Source organism: Brachyistius frenatus, unplaced genomic scaffold (assembly GCF_029030835.1).
Source record: "Brachyistius frenatus isolate BFR_SWC_R1_liver_20210118 unplaced genomic scaffold, ASM2903083v1 Contig_150, whole genome shotgun sequence".
Taxonomy (NCBI): domain Eukaryota; kingdom Metazoa; phylum Chordata; class Actinopteri; family Embiotocidae; genus Brachyistius; species Brachyistius frenatus.
In genome coordinates, this window is record NW_027210749.1 from 75,001 (window position 1) to 100,438 (window position 25,438).

Genomic DNA, 25,438 nt, shown 5'->3' on the forward strand with positions numbered 1-25,438 from the left:
CTGGGTCTGGGACATTTAAAATCATCTTTTCTAAAGTTAATCGTTTTTTCTCTCCTTTCTGTGATGAAGATATTTGAAGATAAAAAAAATGCTCCAAGCAGTTTAACAAACAGCGGATATTTCTAACATCTTAGTTGTCAGTCTCTAAAACATAATGTCATCACCTCCACAGCAGCAGGTTTTTTATTTTTTTAAGTTCCCTTCTGAGTCATAAGTTTTATAGAAATGTTCCATCAGCAGTGAGCGGCTCTCCTCGGGACCTGTGTGACTATATCATGATTAGTTAAGTGCTCTGAGGTCTCCTCTGCTTGTCCCGGCTTGTGGAGAGATTTTCCTCCGCCCTTCCCTTAAACCCCCCCCTCCAACCCTCCCACCCCCACCACCACCACCACCACCACCACCACCACCGTACACACTTCACTGTTTTAGTGCTCCGTGTGTTTACTGAAATCATCACATTCACGCAATGCATGCTCTCGCTTTTGTGTGTGTGTGTGTGTGTGTGTGTGTGTGTGTGTGTGTGTGTGTGTGTGTGTGTGTGTGTGTGTGTGTGTGTGTGTGTGTGTGTGTGTGTGTGCGTGTGTGTGTGTGTGCATTTAGCAGCCTACAGTGTTTTGCTCTGTAATAAAAGGCTTCAGCAGCGAAGAGCCACTTTACTGCTCCTCAAAAGACATTAGTGAGGAGGAGGACGGTGTGTGTGTGTGTGTGTGTGGGGTGGGGTGGGGGGGGGGGGTGGAGTGCCCCACCCCCCCCACCCCCCGCCCCTCTCACTTTTAGGTTTTTACAGAGCGTGGCAGGCTGCCAGCATGAGTGAGAGAAACTTGATGGGTGAACTGGGTTTCACACACCGGCAGTAACGACAGATTGCCGGTGGTGGTGAAACGTCGTATACATTTCAACGCAGCTGCAGCCGGGAACATATATGTGCGCTATTTTTTGCTTGCCTGACGTGTTTGTGAAATCTGAAAAACCTGACAGGCTAGTATTCAAAGACCTGGAGGATTAAAAAAAAAAAAAAAAAAAAAAGATTCAAAATCTGAATTTTCACAAAGTGGTAACAGAATTGTTCACGTTGAAAACGCAGCGACGTTCGTTTCTCTTCTCTCTCCTTTTCAACATCGCAATTCTGTTTTATAATGTAATTATTGTCAAATTAAACACTGTTCGAGCTCTGCAGAGTTTATTTTGAACGCGACGTGATCACAAACTTATCTCCTGTTAAAAAAATCCAGATAAATGTTGCTGAGGGTCCGAGATTCTTAATTTTCTACAAAAAAATAAATAAATAAAAGGAAAATATGACAAACTTGTCACATATTCAGGAATGTATTTCTTTAGTGGAACTAAAGTAACTTTCAGATATGACAACATTAAACCCAGCTTCAATTTTCCGAGGAAGAAACACTACTTTCCAAAGATAAAATAGAAATAGATTCATAATGGTGACATACTGCTGGTCTTGATTCAAAGCTTTTGAGGCGTTAATCGCCTTTTTTTTTTTTTTTTTATAAAACTCATACTGTCGCACTTTATCCCTGAGAAGCAAGATATAACTAATACATTTTGAACAATCATGCTTCTCCCATTTTATGCCACAAAACAGTGAAAAACAAAAAAAAAACTAAGAAAGAATTTCAAACTAATCCAAATAAACACAACAAATCAGCGTAACGTGTGTCGGCTGTTACGTGACTCACTGCAGCACAAAGTGACTGTCACATTATGTCTTTGATAATTTGCTCGCGTTTGACATAAAGAGGTAAATGTTAGCACAGAAGTAGTTATATAAACATGTGAGCAGCGGACTTTAGACACGGCAACCACACGGTGAAAGCGTGTCGGAGAGCTTTTTTTTTTTATCTGAATTATGTCACGTCGGATCGTCTCCAGTATTTATGTCACGTGTCCTGTGATGCTAAAACTCGCTTGTTTATCTTTGTGCAAACTTTCGTGCAATTTTCCTCTTCTGCACGTTTACTCATCAGAATAAACTGCTTCTTGTAACGAGACAACATTCAGGTCTGTGCGATGCGGACGGGAAAAATCATGTGAATCAGCAAAAATGTGAATTGAGGCAACAAATATAGAGAGAGATTAATTGAAAGGTCTCAGCCTCCCTCAAAAAAACAAAAAAAAAAGATAAAAGATAAATGCGTGAGGATTATCTGGTCGTCTGCGTATGAAACCGAATGGTAGCGTCCCAGCATGCATCTTGGGTGGTATTTTGCAAGTAAAGTGGAGATATATGTGCTTTCATCTCGTGTCGTCCGTCACCTAGGCAACACACATTGCCGTCGTCTCCCACGGATTTTGTGTTATGACATGTCGGGGATGGGGCACCACGCTTAATGGCTGCGGTGGGATTACGCGGCGAGCGAGTGCGCTCTGAAGGGTTTTTGATGTATGGGGAGGGTGGGTGGTGGTGGGGGGAGGGAGGGGGGGGAGGGGGGTCATAAAGTTCACGAAATAAAAAAATAAAAAGAGGTGGAACAAAGAGATGAGGCACTTTGATTTACTGCAGGCTGGAAGGTATGATGAGGGAACTACACTCAGTCAGGTTGGAAATCCCTCAACGAGCTTCGCTGCTCTGCAGAACGCTGCAGTCCTTCAGCTCATCGTCATGACAACTGCTCATTACAAACGCGGTCATTTTACCAAACCGCCTTCCCCATATAGGAGAAAATAATAACACGCGCAAAAAGCCACTTAAAAAAAAAAAAAAAAGCCTCCAATAAATACCATCCGCTGGATTCACGGAGCTGTTTGAATGCCGTGAGGCGGCAAAAAAAAACAGTTTGTGTTCACAAAAAGCAAATTTTGCTTTAAAAACAACAACAACAACAACAAAAAAACAGCTAAACTCAAGTTAACAAAACGAAAACGAAACTCGAGTACTTCCTCACGAAGGCCACAGCTTCTCGGTGCTGTACACCGTTTTGCGCGCAGCAGGAGCAGCCTCCGAACCGTTCGCTCCGCCCATGAAACTTCACACTCGTCAGTCACTCGATGAAGAATTCACACTTATTCAAACTTGCTGTTCTTCGACTCGTCTCCGATATGAAACACGCGTGCTGAAAACACTATTTATCCTAAAGCTCGAATCTACATGTAAACTCTGGTAATCAAACACGGTGTTCAAACCTCGAAGTCAAATTTAATGCAGGAGGTGAAATCCGTTCGACTCGTTTCCAGCGTCGCTGGTTTCAGAGGAAACGGAAACGCTGAGGTGGTAAAAACAACAACAACCTCTCGGTGCCTTCCTCTCCGGATACGAGTTGCGTTCACGCCAAAACGACGCGGGAGTTTCTGGAACGTCGAGAAACGCCCGCCGGCTGCAGGAGTGAATCAGCTCCACTTGCGTACGCGTGTTTGCAGGTCAAATAACTTCGAACGAAAATCACAAACACACACAAGTTACAACACAGTCGAGTCCTGACCGAGCTGATTGCTGTCAGATGTCCCCCCCCCCCACACACACACACACACTACAGAAATGTGCATGTTGGCTGAGAATAACACAAAAAGCATGTAAACAACAAAAAAACCCGAAACCGAAATGAGCTGCAGATCAGATGCTCCTCCTCCTCTTCCTCCTCCTCTTCCTCTTCCTCTTCCTCCTCTTCCAGGAACCAGGTTTTATATTTGAGCCCCGTTCGGATCTGATCCGGCCCCTGCTGTGCGGGATTAGTCTATTTCAGTCGCTCACAACACACAACACCGGAGGTGTGACCGAGCAAACCATCCGAGTCCGACAGCTAAAAATACAGATGTCAGGCAGTTCAGGGAGCCGGCTGGCAGCTGATCCCTCGTTCCAATAAAACGACATTTCTTTAGATAATTTCTCTTCGTGTTTTACCGCACTAGTGGCAGGACTGAACCGATTTCATTTCAAGGGTCTCTGTTGACCGTTTCCAGAGTTTGACCCAGAATCTGATGTTTTTCTGGGCCCTCAGGCGACACTGATATAAAACCAGATGTGATCCTGCAGTGGAAATCACCGCATGGGCTCAGGAACACTCGGCTGTAAGCGGGCGTGTTCAAGAGTTTCTGTTCCCCACCCGAAAATTTGATGTTTCTCTGCTCACGTTTTCCGGTCGTAAAGACTTTAATCGTTTCTCTTCGTGTTTTACAGCTGAACTGATTTGATTTCAATCTTTGAATCGTAACAAAAACGATAATTGGTTTGTTTTGTTTAAATGTGTCCCGTCACTTTGATCAATTTTAGCATTCACACGTGGCAAATTAAAAAATATAAATAAACCAGAGTCATTTTTTGGGGGTTGCTAGGGCGGTTGCCGTAGATACCCGAGGAAGGCCGTTAAAGCAGGGTGGTCTGTGGCTCTGGCGCCACCTATGGTTTTCTGTCTCTGTGGTCCTTTGACATCTTATTTTTAGTCGTTTTGTGTCTCTTAGTGTTTGTTTTGTCTCTTAGTGTTTGTTTTGTGTCTTAGTGTTTGTTTTGTCTCTTAGTGTTTTTTTTGTGTCTCTTAGTGTTTGTTTTGTGTCTCTTAGTGTTTGTTTTGTGTCTCTTAGTGTTTGTTTTGTGTCTCTTAGTGTTTGTTTTGTCTCTTAGTGTTTGTTTTGTGTCTCTTAGTGTTTGTTTTGTCTCTTAGTGTTTGTTTTGTGTGTCTTAGTGTTTGTTTTGTCTCTTAGTGTTTGTTTTGTCTCTTAGTGTTTGTTTTGTGTGTCTTAGTGTTTGTTTTGTGTGTCTTAGTGTTTGTTTTGTGTGTCTTAGTGTTTGTTTTGTCTCTTAGTGTTTGTTTTGTTTCTTAGTGTTTGTTTTGTGTCTCTTAGTGTTTGTTTTGTGTGTCTTAGTGTTTGTTTTGTCTCTTAGTGTTTGTTTTGTTTCTTAGTGTTTGTTTTGTGTGTCTTAGTGTTTGTTTTGTCTCTTAGTGTTTGTTTTGTGTGTCTTAGTGTTTGTTTTGTCTCTTAGTGTTTGTTTTGAGTGTCTTAGTGTTTGTTTTGTCTCTTAGTGTTTGTTTTGTCTCTTAGTGTTTGTTTTGAGTGTCTTAGTGTTTGTTTTGTGTCTCTTAATGTTTGTTTTGCGTCTCTTACTGATTGTTGTGTTTCTTTGTAGTGTTTTTGTGTCTCTTCCAGGCTCTGTGTACATTTTCTGTCTCCTTGAGGGTCGTTTTTCTTTCTTGTAGTAATTTTAGTCTCTTTGCGATCACTTGACATCTTATTTTGGTTATTTTAGGTCTCTTTGTGGTCATTTTGCGTCTCTTACTGATTGTTTTGTGTTTCTTTGTGGTGGTTTTGAGTCCCTTGTGGTCACTTGACATCTTACTTTGGTTGTTTTGCATCTCTTTGTGGTTGTTTATTGTGTCTCTCCGTGACCCCGTGGTCATTTCCACACGTCTTTATCGTCGTTTTGATTCTCTTTGTGGTCCTTTTCCTTCTCTACGATTGTTTAGCGTCTCTTTGTGATTTGCTTGGTGTCTTTTCTCTTTCGCTGTCTCTGTCTTTTGTTTGAGAATCTTTGTGCTCATTTGATTGACTTTCCAACGAGAAATGTTAACAGTCATTTTAAACAAAGGCTGCGTCCCCCCTCCGTCCCCCCGGGCCCCCTACAGAGGAGTGAAGGGGGTTGTTCATGACTTGTGGATTTTGCCTTTTAGTAGATTTTTAAACTCTTTCAAAAAAACTTCCACAAAAAAAGGTTTGTTTTTGATGGTTTTTGTTTTTTTTACCTCTGCAGATCGTATGTGCTGAGCTGAAGTGGAATTTTAGTGGATTTTCTTCTCTCTGAAACCAAAATGTGAGAATAGCAGAAGATTTTCAGACTGTTAAATGTCTTCACTGTATTCTTTGTGTGTCGTGAGTCTTTTATTCTGCACTGAATGAGCTTTTAGTCCGTCGGAAAGAGTGTGGGCCGCTCCTCGACTTTCATTGCCCGCCAACGTTGCTAAAAAACGAACGTTTAATCTCCTTTTATCGATATCACAAACACCTGAAGAAATCTGAAACTGGAGACGCGTTCAGTCGCAGTTTATAGTTGTTGCTTTTTTTTTTTTTTTTTTTTGCCATCTGTGGGGTCTGGCTGGAATTAAGCAGCCAAACAGCCACGAGGAAAGTCGGAGTCGCTGAGCCACATAAACATCAGCAAAACATATGGTGAAAAAACACACACACACACAAACACACTGAAAGTCAAAGATGCTTCTTACTGCCAACAGTAAAAGAAGAAGGACGCGAGTTGACAAGTTAACCACAAGCAAAGGACAAAAACAAAAAGGAAGGATGAAACAAAAAAACAAAAAAAAAAGCTGTAAGGATGAAACGAACGTGGACACGAGAACCAAAATGTTTAGATTTCAGGAAATGATGTGGTTTTAGTCTTTTATCTGGAGGCGGTTAACGAAGACAGTATTGAACGCACAAATACAGAAAGAATTTCATATGGTAAAAATTTGAACTGCAGGCATTTCCTGCAACAACAAAAAAAAAAGAATTCAGTGTGAATGCTGAAAGAGCTGCTGAGTGTGAAGGACATACGTACGGCATCAACATAACCACCGGACTGATTCTTACAGACTCGACCTGTGATCTTGTACCTTTGCTTTATTTATTTTTTTAGACCATAATAAGACAGAAAGAGATTGAAAGATATTTCCAGCAAGTACTTTGGAGTCAAGATATTTTTAAAAGTGAAGTTTTAAGTTATAAATCACAAAACGTTCTGCAGAGAAGCTGGAAATGTCAAATACAGAACTGCCTACTTGTGAATTCATTTATTTATTCTTTTATTGTTTTTAAGCGTTTTTTGTTTTGTTGGTTTTGTTTTAATTTGGAACTCACACAGGTTTTGTGTTTTAACGTACCGTGAAGCCGGAGTTGAAGACGCACCTTCGTCGTTCCTGCTTCCGAAGTCGCTTTCGTGCCGACTCAGGGAAAAGAAGGAAGGAGGAAGAGGAGGAAAGGAGGAAGAGGAGGAAGAGGAGGAAGAGGAGGAGTCAGACAAAGGTTTATGACGAGGACTCACTTCAAATAAACCAACAAAACAAGACAACTTGCTAATATGAGGAAATCATATAACTCCAGATGCAGATGTGACTGACAGCTCTGGAAAAAAAACATGTGAATGGTCCTTTAAGATAAACACACACACACACACACACACACACACACGCACGCACGCACGCACGCACGCACGCACACACACACACACACACACACACACACACACACACACACACACACACCATCATCATCATCATCCTCCTCCTCAGAAATGTCAGGCTGCCTTCCTGACCTGCCCAGACTCACTGTGGACCGACTCCAGCTCTCCAACTGAGATTATCTGCTCACCTCCATCAGTGTGTGTGTGTGTGTGTGTGTGTGTGTGTGTGTGTGTGTGTGTGTGTGTGTGTGTGTGTTGTTGTTTTGGAAACCCACTCCCAGATTGCTATATTACGAGGTCCGCAGGAGCCCACACCGTCCATCTGCCAGACTATACTTTCCTCACACACTCCTATGTATATATATGTATATATACACACTGTGTGTGTGTGTGTGTGTGTGTGTGTGTGTGTGTGTGTGTGTGTGTGTGTGTGTGTGTGTGTGTGTGTGTGTGTGTGTGTGTGTGTGCAGGGACTGTAACTCCCTCCCCGCTGAGCACCAAATGTCACGTTTATGACTTTCAGCGTTCGGAGGACGACAGTTGTGCTTGCAGGGTCGCCACGGAAACCAAACGGCTTCCTGGTTAAAATATTGTTGTTGTTGTTGTTGTTTTTAAAAACACTGCAGTTTATGTAATTCTTCTTTCTGGCCTTTTTTTTTTTTAATGGAGGTTTTTGTCCTCCAAGTCAAGTCACAGCTAATAAAACCTGAGCAGCGTTACGTGGTGAACATCACGGTCGCAATTTGAATTTAAATATCTCAACGAAGGAAAATGCTGCTGGATTGACTAAAACGTAACAAAAAATAAAACATACTTGATCAGCATTTTATTTGGTGTTATTCCTCCACTGAGGTCAGCCTGTACACCCCCCCCCCACCCAACAGCTGAAACTACCTTCATCAAATTGCTACCAGCTGACTCCAATTTGGGAGCCTGGCAAATAAACTCGACAAGTAAATTATCCGCATTTTGAAAGAGAAACTAATTTGAGAAACTTGATTTGAGACTAATGAGGTTCTTGGCAGCGGAAGAAAAAAAAACAAAAAAAAAAAACGCAGCAGACGTGATGGAGTTGAAGTCATTCGTTAGAAATCATGCTCGGGCTCAAAGTCACCTCTGAAAGTGTTTTCATGTCGTTTCCAAAAACGTGTAACTCTTGAAACTCCACCACTCTGCTGCCATCTAGTGGCAGAAACAAGCACAACAAGCCACTCAGAACCTTCAGACTTCATACACAGTATAGAGTTTTATTGTTTATATTAAATCAGAAAGATAAGCACTATAACATACGTTACAAACCGATAAAATTTAATATCTTGGGAGAGGGAAAAAACAAACTCATGACATAAAAAAAGAAAAAGAAAAGCAAAAGTAACACTAGTGGACAAAAAAAAAAATATTTTTTTTAAATAACAGAACTGTACATTTTAAAATGCAACGAAAAAAAAAAAAGGTAAGTAAAGACCAAAAAACCCAAAAATTAAACAGTGAGACTAAGTGACAGAAAAAAAAGAAGCAGTTAGTACCACAGCTGAAGCTAAAAAGTGGGGTCGGGGGGGTGATGGGGGGGGGGGACTGTTAGCTGAGGCGGGTTACTGCTGGAATATGAGAGTACGAGAGAGTATAAGGCAGCAGAAGGCAGGCGTGGAGACGGCAGGGATAAATAAAAACAGAGAGCAGGTAACTGTAGCCGAACATAATCTCTTATAAACAACCTCACGACGACGTCTCGTTTCATAATCAGTGCAGGCGACCGAACGGCGACGATAAAACGGCGCGCTGTTCCTTTAAAAAAGAAAAAAAAACTCAAGTCAGGTGGACACCGGACACGTGTAATAGTGACTTCTAATAATAAAAAAAAAAAAAAAAAAAATGTGTTGATCCCACACTGCATAAATGTACAAAGCTGCACCTGTTCAACAAGCTGCACTTTCTCTTGGAAAAAGTTGCATAGGTATAAGAGCAAATATAAAAAGAAACAAAAAACAACAACCTCGACTTAAAAAAAGAAAAAGAAAACAGACACTAGGGGGCAGTCTATGCCCTCCGTGTCCCAGTGTTACGTAATCACCTGTAAATGAGCTGTTTACAAAACAAGTGATGAAGGGCCAGAAAACAACGTTTTTATCATAATCCGAATTATTTTAGACACCTGCTCTGTGTGTGTGTGTGTGTGTGTGTGTGTGTGTGTGTGTGTGTGTGTGTGTGTGTGTGTGTGTGTGTGTGTGTGTGTGTGTGTGTGTGTGTGTACATGGCGAATCATGTAGCAATGGCTTCATTCAACTTCTTTCGGTCATTAGGTCAATAATAATAATAATAATAATAATGATGATGATGATGGAAAAACGTTAAGTCGACACAAAGTGAACCAATTTAGTGCAAAAAAAGCGGTTTAAGTGCAACATTACGCGATGTCCGATGTCCACGTGACCAGCAGCCTGCTCTCCGAGGGATTCACTACACCGAGAGAGTGTGTGTGTGTGTGTGTGTGTGTGTGTGTGTGTGTGTGTGTGTGTATTGCTGTAACATAAAAAGGACAGGAAGCCAGAACAGATGCAGCTCATGCCCTCAATACACAACCGAGTACAGTACAAGCGCTTTTTACGAAGTACAAAAAAACAGAAACTTAGAAAGAAAAAAAAGAAAAAGAAAACACGTCATGAATGTACACTGAAGTATTTTTATGGGGAAAAAAAAATCATGTAAAGTTCTTTTTTTTCTTTCTTTCTTTTAAAATAGGATGTTGACGTTTGTTTGTTTGTTTGTTTGTCCCAGAGCTGTCCGAGTTCTGCCTGAAGGAAAAATTAAAAAACAAAAACAATATCCATCCAAAACTCTCGAAGAACAAAAAAAATATACATATATAGCGACACATCTCAGAATTGTGTTTCTCAATTAGAAATCCATAAATCTATAATCTTTAGTAGTATTTACTTATTAAAAATCTCATCTTTTGTAAACAATTTGCCCTTTTTTTGTCTCTAGTTTGAAAATACATTCTAATCAGAGTGAATTTGAGGCTTTTATATATATATATATATAAATATATGTATATATATATACATATATATATATTGATATACTGTATATATTTATAAATCTGCTCAGACATTTTGAAAAAAATTATCTGACACTATGCACAGACACACATTTGAAAAAGAAGCTTCATTTCAGCTGTTTTTGTTGTTGTTTTTTTTACTGACAGATGTTTGTTTGTTTTTTTACTGACAGATGTTTGTTTGTTTTTGTTTTTTTTCCACCACCGGAGCTGGAAGAGAAAGCGTGTGTTGGCATTTCTTTCTCAGCATCGTGATGCGGTTGCTATGGTGTGTAGCCATGGTGATGAGGTTGCCATGGCTTCGGGGAGGGAGAGGGAGAGGGAGAGGGAGAGGGGGGAAGGGGGGGACTGGTGATGAGGGAATGAAGCGGGAGGAGGCGTCCTCTGTGTTTGTGTTTATTTTTTGGGGGGGTTGGAGGTTTAAAAAAAAAACTGCATCGTTTAAAAAAAACAGTTTTTGTTTTTTTTAGATAATATGAGAAAAGATGAGCTGAAGCATGCGGGGGGAGGAGGGGGGAGGAGGAAGTAACTTTGCAGGTGTAAACAGTGTTTCTTGAGTCTCCGTGTGTAAAAACTGCGTGCGTGCTGACTCGGCTTCTTTTTTTCACATTTCACGACTCGTTAGCGGCGGCGGACGACATGCAGGGCGGCCCGACAGATTGTCTTGCATGCATATTCAGTATTTTGTACACGATACACTGCAAATCCAAGTGTGTGTGTGTGTGTGTGTGTGTGTGTGTGTGTGTGTGTGTGTGTGTGTGTGTGTGTGTGTGTGTGTGTTTTGTTAAACGTGTTGACGCCCTCCTTCTTTTTTTTTGTGTGTGTTTACGTTCAGAGTCTGTCGTTGCGGAAACTGTCCTCGACCGACGGGTCGGGCAGCACCATGTCGGGGTCACTGAGCATGCTCAGTCCGTCCAGGCTGAGCGGCTCGATGCGCAGCTCGTCCTCCAGCGGGAAGCCGCCCTCCGAGTCGAAGCACTCGGGCACCGTGGAGAGGGCGCTGCTGATGTCCTTGGACAGGCTCGGGTGGGAGTCGTCTGGGGGGGAAAACACACAAAAAAAGGGGGCGGAGACAAGCAGACGACAGGCGGTGAACGTTATTTTTTTTGGGCCTTTTTCGGTCGGCACGACAACCGAAGTTTCATCACCGGTCAGACTAAAATCAAACACCTCGTGATTAGTTTTGATCGTCGTCTTCCTGACGCTCATATCTGGGTTTCAGTCTCAGAAAAGAATCACTAACGCTGTAAGATGAGCTTACTGGCCCCGCCCACTTATACTAGAAAAACCTGACTGCACCACAGGCCTGTCAATCAAACAGACACGCCCCCAAAAACATACCACTTTTTGAGGCCCTATGGAGCCGACCTCTAGTGGCCATCGGTGGTATTGCAGCTCCGGCGCTTTGCTTTTCAGACCCGGAAGCTACGAACACTTTTAATATCCGGTCTGTGGTGTGTCGTTGCCCCCTGGTGGCTAAAAATAAAGCGACGCAGCTTCAAAGGGGCACAACAAACTATTTATGCCTCGTTTCTTCAAATCGATCCGAGCGTTGTTTATTAGATTTTTTTTTTCTGTTTTTTATGAGTACTTAAAAAAAACAACACCAAAAAAACAGCAGCAGCAGCAGCAGCAGCAGCAGCTCACCAGTGAGGATGATGTTGGGCAGCCCTCCGCTGCAGTTGGAGTACAGCATGTTGGCCCTCATGTGCATCGGGTCCTGCAGAACGCCGTGGCCGCCGGCCAGCCCCGACAGAGCGGCCTGGGAGTAGTAGAGCGAGGAGGACGGGGAGGAGGAGGAGGAGGACGGGTCGAAGCAGGAGCCGCCCGCCGCCGAGCTCATGGCGTTCTCCAACAGGCTGAACTGATCCAACTGGCCGGCAGATGGTGGCGAGAGGAGAAGGAGGGAAAAAAAAAAAAGGAGTACAAAAAAAAAAATTGGCAAGTCGGAAGGAAGAAGAGCAGCGAGGATGAATGAGGAGCCTGTTCGGCGCCGGCAGCCGGTTTGATGCGATCCAGGCTGTTTGTTGGGTTTTTAACAGTGTTTTCATATAACACCGACGGCACGATGAAAACACGGCTCACCCGGACGAACTGAAAACTGGGAAGATCCTGCCGCTTTAGAGCCGACATGTTTTGCAGCCGTAGTTTTCCCCGTTAACACAACATGTTTTCGCCGTTTTTAAAGCTTTTTTTTTTCTTCTTCTGTTGCTGATGAGGAAAAAGCTTCAGTGACACTTTTTAAACCGAGATGTCTCATTATGAATCACTTCTGACCGAATACACACATGAAGGTATTTCTGTGTCTTAGACACAAAGTTTTAATCGCAAATTTCGGCGCAAAAGTTTGTAAGTAAAATATATATAAACGGAGAATGAAATGATTTGAGTTGCAAACACATTTTTTTGTAGTTTTAGTGACAGAATTAAGAATTTTGCTTTTGAAACTCGGCTTTTTGGCCGCAAGTCAAAAACCTACGGGTCGAGTTGAACGTAGTGGGCGGGGCATCCGCCGGAGACGGGAGTTTCTATTGGTGGATTGGTTTTTGACTCGAGGGCGAAGGGTTTCGATTCGCAGCCAAAAAAAGTCGAGTTTCCGAATCAAAATTCTTAATTCTGGGACCAAAACTATAAGAAGAGTTGAGACACAAGACGTGATATCGGCGTGTTTTACCTGGTAGGGGAGCGTCTTGCTCTGCCGGTTGGAGAACTGCGGCTCCATGAAGTCGCTGAAGAGCGCCGCCATGTTGTTGTGCTGTCGGGGGAAACGGAAGACGCTCAAAATATCAAACGTTGACAGAAAACCCATCGTCTGCGTTTTATTTAACGAGTTTAAAGTAAGTTTAAAAGGATGAAATTTGAATCCCCTCCCCCCATTAATCTACGATAAATAACTTTTTTCAGTTTTTTTTCTTAAGTGAAAACGAATGTTTAGAATTTTATGTAGATTGACAAAAAAAAACAGAAACTGAAATCTTTCTTTGATTATTATTCATGATGCTGTTTTTTGGTTCCTGACATGCTGTGTGAATTGTGCAGAGCTGACAGGGAGTGGTCGACTCATCAGGATGATACAGGGGTGGGTTTTTCCAATTATCTTTCGATAAACGTGAATAATACTCCAACACTTTTTTTTATTTTTGTATCTCGTCACAGCTTTAAAGTGTGTAATACACTCATCGGTCCACTAGAGGGCAGCGCGTCTTTGTGACAGTTTTGGTCGAAATGGAACTTGGGAAGTCGTATGCTTGGAAAAACACTGTTGCTAGGCAACGTGGACTCAGACAATTTTAGAGTTCTGACGTCGTGTGCAACCACCAGAGGGCGCCGTTCACACGGACTCTTCTGGTCGTACTTACGGTAATTACAGAGCGAATTTTATAACCGATTTGTAACCACGATATAATGTAACTACCCGAATAGATAAACAAATCCTATTACAGCCTGTAGGGTCACGGGGGGTCAAATTATTAACTGGTTAGTCGATTCCCAGATTATTTTCTGATATTTTTTTTTATCTTATTTAGGCAAAAACAACAACAACAGTATTTTCTCAACATAAATAGATTCAAACTAATTTGCATACAAACTTTGTGTTCTGCAAGAAAAAAAACAAAACGATTGCGTTTCCGTCCGCACCTTCACACCAGAGTCGCTCTTACTTGGCTCGTGTTGAAGTCCAGCTGGAGGTTCTGCAGCGGAGAGACCGGTTGTTGTTGTTGTTGTTGCTGTTGTTGTTGTTGTTGTTGCTGTTGTTGTTGTTGCTGTTGCTGCTGCTGGCGTTGTCGGCCCTGCTCCACCGCTGCATGCTGGGACTGCTGGTAGAGCGGGTAGGGCGGCGGCGGCTCCCTCGGCATGTTGCTGGTGTCCAGAGCGACTCCCTGCACGGAGCACAGGAAGCCAGCAGGAGTCACTGCGGACTGAATACGACTCTTTGTGAAGTTTGATCTGTTCTGTCGTTACTCAAAACGCCGTCTCCGTCAAAACAATGAAAAACAATCACTTCCGCAGTGGGACCCCCCACCCCCCCCATACTTTATGTTTACGTTATTTATTTATATAAAAACTGAAATAAAAGGCACACAAAAAAAAACCGAACTCATGTAATGAAGTTTTATTGTAAAGTAGACGAAGCCTCGGAAAGTACCTGCGTGATGGGGGACAGCGAGGGGGACATGGTGGGGGACATCTGCTTGGCCAGGCCCCGGTGCTGCTCGGCGCCGGGGGACAGGGTGAGGGGGCTGATGGGAGCCGGCCGTCGCCGCGGCGAGTTGCTGGACAGGCGCAGCGAGGAGTTGATGGCGGGGTTGCTGAGCGACGACTGCAGCTGGCAGTTGTTGAGGGACGCCTGGATGGACGGGTTGCTCAGGGAGGACGACAGACCTGAAGGACAACGAGACGGTTGGGAAAAAGTTGAAGATGAAGTGGATTTTTTTTTTTTCCCAGCATGCTCTTGCAGAACCAAAACACTGGACTTTATTGTGTGTGGAGAGAAAGATGGCGATTAGAGGACAGAGAGGAGCTGATTGTAGAGAGCCCCCCTCTCCCCCCCCTCCACAAAAAAAGAGAGTCAAAGTTCCTCTGGCGCCAAGCTGGAGCACAAAGAGGAAAACACTGAAGAAGGAGCAGCAGTGGGCGGAGTCACATCACAGAGATCCTTCGACGAGTTATCGATAATAGAGAAGAAAGGCGTTTTCAGACCGCAGGAAATGTGAAAAATGGTTCCGATCCAGAAGTGTCTTCAGCTGCAATACCAGCGAGTGCCACTAGAGGTCGGCTCCAAAAAGCCTCCGGCTCCATAGACTCCCATTCAACTTCTCTCATCAAATCCAAAGTGAATAAAATGTGTCCATCAGTTATCTCGGTGTTGTTAGCTAAAGTCACTCCTTCTTCTTAGTTTTCTGGAGGTCCATCTGAAAATAATCCCTCATTCATTAGAAAAGAAGATTCAAGAACACCTGTTTTTGGGGGCGTGTCTGTTTGATTGACAGGCCTGTGGTGCAGTCAGGTTACAGCTATCGGTGGGCGGGACGTAGTATCTGTTGCCGCTTGTATAAAACCGCTTTAAGGCTTAAGTGTTGAGTTTGTATTGGCATTTAATGGGGATCCTAATAAGGCTTCAAGTGAATTCATTTGAAATGTAATTAAAAGAAATTGAAACTGTTCCTTTTGTTTTTATTGGCTCTCTTTGAATGAAACACACTCTGGATTTAGAAACAGCTGAAATATGAACGTGAATTTCAACCGGATAAAAAAAAAAAGGAAAACTTGTATATTCCCGACTTACCAGCACAAAAACACTGAAAGCGACTTTTCAGATGATTAAAAAAAAACAACCTACAAAGACTCACTGACAGAAATATTTCTGTCAGTGAGAACATCTTGTGGCATCTCTCATGTCACATCATAAAACTTCACAACAATTATCACGCCGTGTTGCCGAGCAACAGTGGCGAAGGAGGAGGAGAAGAAGTAGAAAAAGGTGGAAAAGGAGGCGAAGAAGTAGAAGGAGGAGGAGAAGGAGAAGAAGAAGAAGGAGGAGGAAAACAAAGAAGAAGAAGAAAAGTAAACAAAAACTTGGAGGGTGTGTAGATCGAGTAACAGAACACTTTGAACTCTGACCTCTGAACTCCAACCCACCCTGCGAGTTGCCGATGCCGAGGTGCATCATGGCGGCCGGCAGGTTGCCGGTGCTGCTGCCGCCGCTGAGGTTGGCGTAGCCGCCGCCGTCGTCGGGGTCCAGCGGCGTGGAGAGCGGCGAGGGGAACTGCAGGTTGCTGAGGTCGGGCAGCGAGCCGCCGGTGCTCAGGGAGCCCTGGTAGTGGGACAGACCGGCGTTCTGCTCCGGGGACGGGAAGATGCTGCAGGGAGGTGAAAACAGTCGACTCAGCAGCTTTAGTCATCGCCACCTTAAAACGAGACGCCGGACGTTCCCCGAATCTTAAATCCCGTTTGTCTCCACGACGAACACACGAGACGTAAATCATCGTAAATCACAACCGATCTGGACCGGCAACCGGCAACATGGCAACATGGCAACCGGCAACCGGCAACATGGCAACATGATGCTCTTATGATGCTGGTAAAACATGGAGATGTCTGTGTTCTTTTCAATGTCACAATGTGACACCGGAGGAGGAGGAGGAGAAGAAGGAGAAGAAGGAGGAGGAGAAGAACAACAAAAAGAAGAAGGAGACGAAGAAGAAGACAAAGAAGGAGGAGGAGGAGGAGAAGAAAAAGAAGGAGGAGGAGGAGAAGAAGAAAAAGAAGAAGAAGGAGGAGGAGAAGAAGAAAAAGAAGAAGGAGGAGGAGGAGAAGAAGGAGAAGAAGACGAAGGAGACGAAGAAGAAGACAAAGAAGAAGGAGGAGGAGGAGGAGTAGGAGGAGAAGAAAAAGAAGAAGGAGGAGGACGAGGAGAAGAAGAAGACGAAGAAGAAGACAAAGAAGAAGAAGGAGGAGGAGAAGAACAAGACAAAGAAGGAGAAAGAGGAGGAGAAGAAGAAAAAGAAGGAGGAGGAGGAGGAGAAGAAGACGAAGAAGAGAACAAAAAAGAAGAAGACAAGGAAGAAGAAGAAGAAGAAGAAGAAGAAGAAGAAGAAGAAGAAGAAGAAGAAGAAGAAGAAGAAGAAGAAGAAGAAGAAGAAGAAGAAGAAGAAGAAGGAGGAGGACAAGGACAAGGACAAGGAGAAGGAGAAGGAGAAGGAGAAGGAGAAGGAGATGTCTGTGTTCTTTCCTAAATCACATGACATCGGAGGTTTTGTTGCAGGAAGAAACGTCTCAGCGAAATGTTGCAGCAGATTCATCATCTTTCCAAAGAGGTTCTGTGTGTCGTCACATTAACGATGATTCAAACACAACGACATGAGAAATGTTTCATTACAAACATGCCGACTCGACTTAAAGACGTACTTGATTCCAGGCACTTCACATGATTTGGGCCTTGACGCCAGAGACTGAACCTGAAAAGGACAAAAACATTTATTCACAGCCAGAAACCACGAGCAAGTAATAATAATCCTGATACAGCTGCAGAGAATTTAACATTTTCTGGCTTACAATTAGTTTTTTGTTAATGTAAATATTCATTTCCCTCATTAACCCATAAAAAAACAAAAACAAAGAACGTCCCTTGTCTTCTCTATTGAAACCAGTCACTGGGTTTGTTTCACTTCCTGCTGCTCTGCACCACACGGCGTACCATTTATTAATTTTGTTTCATTTGTTGAGTGGGACAAAGTGGGAGCGCTTGTTTTGATGCAGCAGCTGATGAAAACGAGTCGCTCTCATTTAGTAACGAGACTTCACAAGGGGGGGGGGGGGGGGGGGGGGGGGGGGGGGGGGGGGGGGGGGGGGGGGGGGGGGGGGGGGGGGGGGGGGGGGGGGGGGGGGGGGGGGGGGGGGGGGGGGGGGGGGGGGGGGGGGGGGGGGGGGGGGGGGGGGGGGGGGGGGGGAATAAATCAATATCGTGTTTTTTCATTACGATTAATCGCGCGGCCCTAAATTCTGCCGTCTGATTTCATGTCACAATATATTGTTGTTGTTGTTTTTTTATTAATCCAGCCTAAAAATGTCTGATGGAATTAGGTTGGTGGGGACAGGGATGGGGGTGGGGGGCAAAACAGGACAAAAATAACCAGACTGCTGCTGCTGCTGCAAAAAGAAAGAAGAGGACACGATGGCAGCAGCTGCTGGTACCTGCATGCACCATCTGTTATTTGGGGAACTTCTTCTTCCCCCGATACGATACTTCGATATCTGCCGATACATCAAAGAGCCACGCTGAGCCCGCCGGGACCGAACGAAGGTCGTGGAGAAACACTAACGTCTTACTACCACGCTGACAGCGAGAAACTGTATTTAACGTCTATCCGTAAATCCACTGAAAGTTTTACAACAAAGTGGGTAACGACACGCTTCCTGACGGGACCTGAACAACTCGATATCTGTCCGAAGTTACAGATCGAAAAGACTCTCGATAGTCGAGTACAAAAAAAAACAAAAGATCAATGTCCCTTCTTTCGCTCCCCCGCTGGGTGTAATTATGAAAGACAGCTTCTTCTTTGTCCGGGGCGCCTCATGAGAGCTGAGAGCTACTTTGATGAAGCGAAAAGTGTCCGAGAGCTCCTTGTAACATTTACTCACATGGCTGAGCTCCACCCAAAATCCGCTGAATAAGCTTCTTTTGTCAACAATAATTTGTTTTTGTTTGTTTTCCTATATGCATTTCTTTATGTTTTCAGTTGATGACGCCGCTCACATCCATCGCAAGAAAACAAAACGACGTTTATTTACTTAACTTCTGTTCTCTCTCTTCCTCACTCAGTGACAGACTCCACTTTATAGCTCCGCCCCCTTTTGTTGCAGTTCCAGCCTAAAAAATATTGTATTTATGTTGTTTAAACCTAATTTCTGAGCAGACGTTTTGTTTCCAGCTCCCGTTGTGAGAGCCTCTGTTCATTTATTGTATTTGGTCCTCTGATCTCTGCGTTTCTCACTGTGGGCGGAGCTTAGACCTCTGCTGCACTGACACGGTTTAAAAAATAAAATAAAAAAACCAACACTTCTGATACCTGGCGAGGTTTGAACGGAGAGACTAGCGTGAACTTCCTACATTTATTCTGATCATGTTCTTCCTCCTTTGCGCTTCCCGAGTTTTTTGCGGCCGGCGACATTCCCGATTCCAGAAACATCGTTTTGTTTACGGCCGTGCGGGAAAGACCGGTTTTTCGACCTGTAGTCTCTCCGCCGTGTCGCGGCGGGAACTCCGAAAGGCGTCGCGATCACCTGATCTGACACCGAGAGCAGCGGGACGCCCGGATGCTGGATGTAAGATGCCTCACCTTCTTGGCCTCCCACAGCTGCTTGGGAAGCGGCTTGCTGACGCCTATTAGATTCTCCTCGTTGGGCAGCGCGGGGAAGGAGAAGACTGCAAGGTGGGGGGAAGAGGGAGGTGGGGGGGGGGGGGTTGAATTTTAGATGTAAACAAAACACAATCTTAAACGGTCATTTATGTTTCGGAAAAAAAAACAAAAAACGGGACTCACCGTCTCCGCCGCCGTCCACCTCCGCCTCGTTTAAGCTCGCTGCACGCCAGCCTCCACGACAAACAGACAAACAAACAAGAGAAGGGGGAGGTGGTGGGGGTGGGGGGGTGATAAAAGGAAATAAAGAAAAGATATGAAAAAAACCCAAAGAGAGACAGGACATTAGCGGGAATATTAAGCAGCTGCTCTGATAATCGTGGCGTCGCTCTTCTGTGGAGCGACTCTGCAATTAGCGGCGCGCTTTCACGAACGCTGCAGCCGAGTTATTAATCACGCAGACGAGGCCGAAGGCAGAAGAGCTGACGGGTGAGGACAAAAAAATAAAATAAAAGAGAGAGCGCAATTGTTTCTCTCGTGCTCCACAAAGAGGCTTTTTCTTCTCCATGCCAGATACACATGCCTTTTTTTTTTTTTTTTTTTTTTTTTACTTTTCTCCAACTCTTCTGTCGGGGGCGGGGGGCGCTTCCTGTGCAACACGCCTGTTGTTTATTAGGGAGAATATCCCTTTTGTTTTGTTTTTTTCCGACGTCACCTTTTAAAAACTGGAGCTGAGCTTCACTCTTTAAGACTTTGATCCCCGGTTTTCCCTCTGGGAGCCCGTTCAGCGTTTTGTTTTGTTTTGTCCTTCCTCTCCTTGTTGGTTCAACAGATGGGACAATGAGGCGATACAACGGTCTGGCAAAAAAATATTTTTTTTAAAATCACTGCATTTCCCTCCTTCCCCCTCCCACACACACCGCTCCTTTCTCCTTACAAAAAAAAAAAAAAGGTGTCTGGTCACTGTAGCTCGCAACTAGGACGGAAACAAAGACAACTGGGATGGAAAATGTCTGGCTGGCATCCCCGGCATCGCGCCGCTCGGTAGCACTCCGTACGGGATTTAAAAAAAACAAAATATCATCAGTGTTAGATCTCAGCTGACTGATGGGAATATATACGAGAGTGAGGCCGAAACTGTTTTCCACCCGGGCTGTGGACTCATAGCTGTAATTCCTGGTTAGATGCTTCTTTAATCGGCCGGGGTGAAGGGGGGTTAACACCTCGCAGAAACCTTGAGAGGTGTCAACGAGGCCCCCCGGGGTGGGGGAGGTATGTGCTGTGCTGGTATGTGCCGGTGGACTATATACGGGACTGTATACACTTGACAGGGAGCTCCGCTCGTCTTCAGGGAAACGTAATGACCTCCTTACGGTTGAACTATAATACGCTGACTCGGCACAACAACGGAGCCGAAAGGTATTTGGAGACCGATTAGATGATACGGAGGTATTTTTGTGTCTTTATGATGCAAGATGAAAAAGAAAAAAAAGAAGTTTTGACAGCAAATTTGTCGCATTAAGAATCAGGTTTGTAAGTAAAAATGCATCTGAAGTGAGAATAAAATCATATAAACAAGTTCGCTCTGAACGGTTTTGTTCATTTTGGTCAAAGAATTGAGAATGTTGATCATGAAACTAGACTTTTTGGCTGCGAATGAATAAAAAAACCTACAAAAACCTTGTTTTGAGTTGAGTTAGATGTGGTGGGCGGGACAAAGGCCGGAGACGGGAGTTTCTATTGGTGGATTGGCTTAAGAGCGACACATCATGGCTGTACGCCCACAAACAGGCAGGTTGACGTTTCCCACCGAGCTGCGTCACCTCTTGTTTTAACAACACTCTGTAAACACTTGGGAACTGAGCAGAGCGGACGCTGGAGTTTTAAAAGCGGCATAAAGAGAAGGTTTTACACCGGCGGAGGAACTGACTGGTGATTTGTGGAAGCGGCCGGCCGGATGGACGGTGTTCTCTGTTAATGAATGACCCGAAGGAGCAGAAACACAAACACCATAAACGTAATGGGAGCGGCCCGCGTGGGTCCGAGAGGACGTCCCGGTTTCGGCTCTGCGCTCGATGTCTCGACGTGTCCGATTCGTCCACTCGTCGCCCGCCGGGTTTTTACATCTGCTCATGGATCCTCTCGGCTCGGCTCCGGAGATGAAACATGCCGAGGACATCAGCGACAACCTTTCCTGGTTGAGATGCTCTTCTTTTTTTAATTGAGGCGCTGAGCAGACATCTACTATTTTAAGTTTATACTATAGAAGTTATATTCATTAAAAGAAGTAGCGAAATAACAATTAAAAGAGGCATAAAGATTATAATCCAGTGTAGTCAGAGCCCAAATCGGAATATTAAAAGCGTTTTCTATAATCATAAAAAAGATTCGGATCGTCTGAGGCAGCAGCTCTGGTACTTTAATAGACTATGATAACAATAATGATAATAATAATGATAATAATAATGGTAATAATAATGAAAAAGGTTTTTTTTAAGCAGTTGAGTTAAACATTTTTATGAAAATTTAAAAAATAAGTTCATAATAAGCCTGAAGACGTTTCTTAAGATAAGATAATACTCTAATTTGAAAAATAATGTTTTTCTTTTTCAAATTTTCCACATCACGCGCGTGAACTTATCGGACCGTGTCATATCACACTTGTAAGCACGTATCTGAGGCTTTTTGTTGTTGTTGTTATTTGCAAGTGAACAGATGAGATTCGTCTCGACATCAGCAAGCTGTCTGCGTGGGTTGCTGTGGTAACGACGTACACGTAGCTACGCCGTTGACGCGGCTTTCCGACGCGGACGTTGTTTTTTCTTATTGAAATAAAAATCTCCACTCTCCGATAGCTCTGCTAGCGGCAGCGTAGATTCTGCTCACCTTTTATTATCATACAGTAATGAATATAACAAAAAAATTGGATTTGACCGCATAAAAAAAAAAAATGTATTCAAAGCCGTTAAAAACTTAACAGACTCCCATTTTTGAGTTACGTATTATTATATGTATATACATAATAATATTATATAATATCCTGTCGTTAAATGACTGGATTTGACAAAAATCTGATGTACGCTGGCAGTCTGAACACAAAGTCTCATAAAGCATCATTCTGAAAAGTAAAATAAAAAAGAGACTTTAAACTTTTTCTATCTGGATTCCGTCTCCCGCTTCCTTCAGGCCTCTCTGAGCCGCCGAGGTGGAAGTCTGATGACGGAAGATGAGCGCACGGCTAACGAGGCCGGTTTGAATATAGATCTCGATTTGGAGACTGAGACGACGGGGCGGTTGGAGCCGAGCGGCGACGGTGTCATCTGAGACGAGCTCAGATAAACGTGGAGGTGAACTGAGGAGGACGTGTCGGAGTAAAGCAGTTCGTTCTACGACGATATTAAAACACAGTGAAGCAGAAACATAAAATGAAGACTCCCTTTGAGTGTGTGTGTGTGTGTGTGTGTGTGTGTGTGTGTGTGTGTGTGTGTGTGTGTGTGTGTGTGTGTGTGTGTGTGTGTGTGTGTGTGTGTTCCTCTCACCATTGCGTTGGGGGGGACCTCGGCCCATCTGCTGGTTCATGCCGAACGGGTCCTGAGGGTTCGGGTTCATCGCGCTCGTATGGAGAGCCGAGTCCGAGTTGGTTCTGTGTGGGAGGAGGAGGAAGAGGAGGAGGAAGAAGAGTTATACGAAGTGTTCCAGCACCTTGGACAGAGGCAGAGGGCTTCTCAGGGGCCATTAAAGGTCAGTGAGTCACTCGGTGTGTGTGTGTGTGTGTGTGTGTGTGTGTGTGTGTGTGTGTGTGTGTGTGTGTGTGTGTGTGTGTGTGTGTGTGTGTGTGGTCAATGTGAAGCCTGCAGATGAATGCAGCCTGTTTGGAGGCAGAGCAGCAACACACACACACACACACACACACGCACGCACACACACACACGCACACACACACGCACACGCACACACACACACACACACACACACACACACACACACACACACTAAGTGATGTAAACAACATTTGGGCTCAAAAACAAATCACCTTAAAGCGCTTTAGAGGAACACTTATTATCTGTTAATTATACCGAGACAGGTACACCCATTTGAACATATTTTCTTAAAATATTTACATCGGTTGCCTGTCGGCTTCTGCATTGATTTTTAAAGCACTTCCTGGTCTTTGCAACCATCTTATAAAATCACACGAGCAGCAACCAGCGGCGACGTCGCCCCTGTTTGGTTTTGTGAACGGCCGTCGCGAAGCCTCGAGTTTTTGTAAATTTGGCACCGGCGCCGTCTTTGCTAGTTTGGAGCAGGAAGTAACCATATTTGGTGGCGGGCTAAAGGGGGAGGCACGCACACACACACACACACGCACACACACGCGCGCACACACACACACACACACACACACACACACACACACACACACACACACACACACACACACACACACACACACACACACACACACACACACACACACACACACACACACACCTATATCACCTCAGCTGAGAGCTTTTATTTACTCCATTAAGACTCTTTCATGAGTCACTCCCGCTCTCCTTCCAGTTCGCGGTAGAAAAAGTGTTGTAATCACATCTTTTGATCCGAGCTGATGCTTTTAAAGCTGCCGGCTTTGGTTTTATTCTGTCAGTTATTGTAGACGCGATTATTCTGGGGAAGAAAAAAGAAAAGAAAAAAAACGCCTGAACAAAAACTCCGATTCTAAAGACCTTTAAGGCACTTTTTTTGTTTTGTTAATAAACGATTTGGTTATTTGAAGGAGATTTCACATCAAGTTCCTTTAACTGCAGCAAACCAGAGTGACCAGCTTTATATTAAAAATCATGCATTTTTTAATTTTAATAACAACATTTTGTTGTATATTTTCTGTATTACGGTGTAATTAATCTAATTTATCACTTTTTTTGTTTTTTTTAATGGCAGGATATTTAACATTAGAAATGTTCTGTATTAAAAGCAGTAAATGGTTAAATTTGTAGTCGTCCACTTTTTAAATAAAATATTTCCTTAAATCATCATTTTGTTTTGTTAAATGACAAAATTGCTTTTGTGGAAAAATTTGATATTTCTCAAAGTATGTTTTTCCTCTTTTTTTACTGTCATATCAGGATTTAAAAAAAAAGGTTTTAAATGATAGTCCGGCAGTTTGTGTTCATATAACAGTAAATTGATTTTATGAGCATCAGTTTTTTTACAGTTGGACATCTCAGAGAAGTCCTGTTGTTGTTGTTGTTGTTGTTGGTTTCACACAATTCTAAAGGAAACCCCAGCTGACTCTTGAGGCCTGACTGGATTCAGGTTTTAATCAAGACAGCCAAAAAGCACATTTCCATTTACAATTTTTTTTTTTTTTTTTAAATCACCGTTCAATTTCGGGCGTATTGATATTTCTGATATTTTTTTCAGAACAAAGCAAAAAATTATGTTCTTTTGCCGTGAACGTTAATGAAATTTCTACTGAAAACTTTTGAGGAATCAAAGGAAAACATTTTCACAAACAATACAAGTAAAAACTTTTTTTTTTTTAAACAAAAAGGATGTAAAGAAAAGTGAGAAAACGTGAAAAACAACAAAAAGGGAAGCTTTGATGTTAGAGTGCGAAGGAGCCGGGAGTCCTGAAGCCGGTTAGTACGAGAAACAACTATCGATCCAGAAAACAGCACATTAAAAAGATGAGCGCAGAACAACAAAGAGAAAAATGAAACCAGAAGGGTTCGTGACTTTTTGTTTTGTTTTTTTGCAGCCTTTCCTATAGCAGCGCTTTAAAGGAAAGAAAAAAAAGGATTATTGAGATGTTAAGAAATCAGCCGGAGATTCACAAGGAATAGAAAAAAAAAAAAGAAAAAAGGATGTTACGCAGCCGAGAGAGACAAGAGGACAGAAACTGTTGGCGTCTGTGAGCGAGAGGCATAAAAGAGGTAAAGAGAGGAGATGGTGGTGGTGGTGGTGGGGGGTGGAGGTCAAGGGTCACCTGTTGAGTTGTGATAATAATCTAAACCCAGGCCGTTTTTCCTCAGTCCATGGCTGCTGTTCCCTTCAAAGAGAGAGACAGAGAGAGAGAGAAAAAAAAAAAAAGCATGACGGACACATTATTTTTGTTTGTTGAGTGGGTGAAAGCAGAGACCCCCTGAATCCTGCTTCAAGAGAAGAAGAAGAAAAATCACATTTGTATTGGATATAAAAAAAAAAAGAAAAGAAGAAAGACCCTGGAAAACACTCCATGCTGCTTTTTACTCTTGAAGGAGGAAATTTTTTTTTTTTTTAAATGGAAAGACGGGAGCAAAAGGAAAAGCAGAAGTGAAGATCGGAGGAAGTGAAAACAAAGATGACGAGCGCTAATGGGAACGACGACCGCAGTCCTCCGAGGAACAACGAAAA

The 25,438-nt window shown here is 43.5% G+C and overlaps 1 protein-coding gene across 9 annotated transcripts in view; it reads right to left on the reverse strand.

Moving 5' to 3' along the window:
* Window positions 1-9,868: 9,868 nt before the first annotated feature.
* Window positions 9,869-25,438, reverse strand: part of crtc3 (CREB regulated transcription coactivator 3) — a 30,220-nt gene continuing 14,650 nt past the window's right edge. The window contains exons 5-15 of one of the 9 annotated variants that reach the window (XM_069715977.1): window positions 25,032-25,094; window positions 22,579-22,682; window positions 19,223-19,273; window positions 19,019-19,104; window positions 17,088-17,137; window positions 15,801-16,039; window positions 14,326-14,561; window positions 13,841-14,098; window positions 12,853-12,933; window positions 11,826-12,051; window positions 9,869-11,215 (exon numbers count right to left, since the gene is read on the reverse strand). In XM_069715977.1, coding sequence (XP_069572078.1) covers window positions 11,010-11,215; window positions 11,826-12,051; window positions 12,853-12,933; window positions 13,841-14,098; window positions 14,326-14,561; window positions 15,801-16,039; window positions 17,088-17,137; window positions 19,019-19,104; window positions 19,223-19,273; window positions 22,579-22,682; window positions 25,032-25,094 — 1,600 coding nt within the window. In that variant the 3' untranslated portion in view covers window positions 9,869-11,009. The remainder of the gene's footprint in view (window positions 11,216-11,825; window positions 12,052-12,852; window positions 12,934-13,840; window positions 14,099-14,325; window positions 14,562-15,800; window positions 16,040-17,087; window positions 17,138-19,018; window positions 19,105-19,222; window positions 19,274-22,578; window positions 22,683-25,031; window positions 25,095-25,438) is intronic. The other 8 variants (XM_069715972.1, XM_069715968.1, XM_069715971.1 and 5 more) reach the window with 8 other exon arrangements.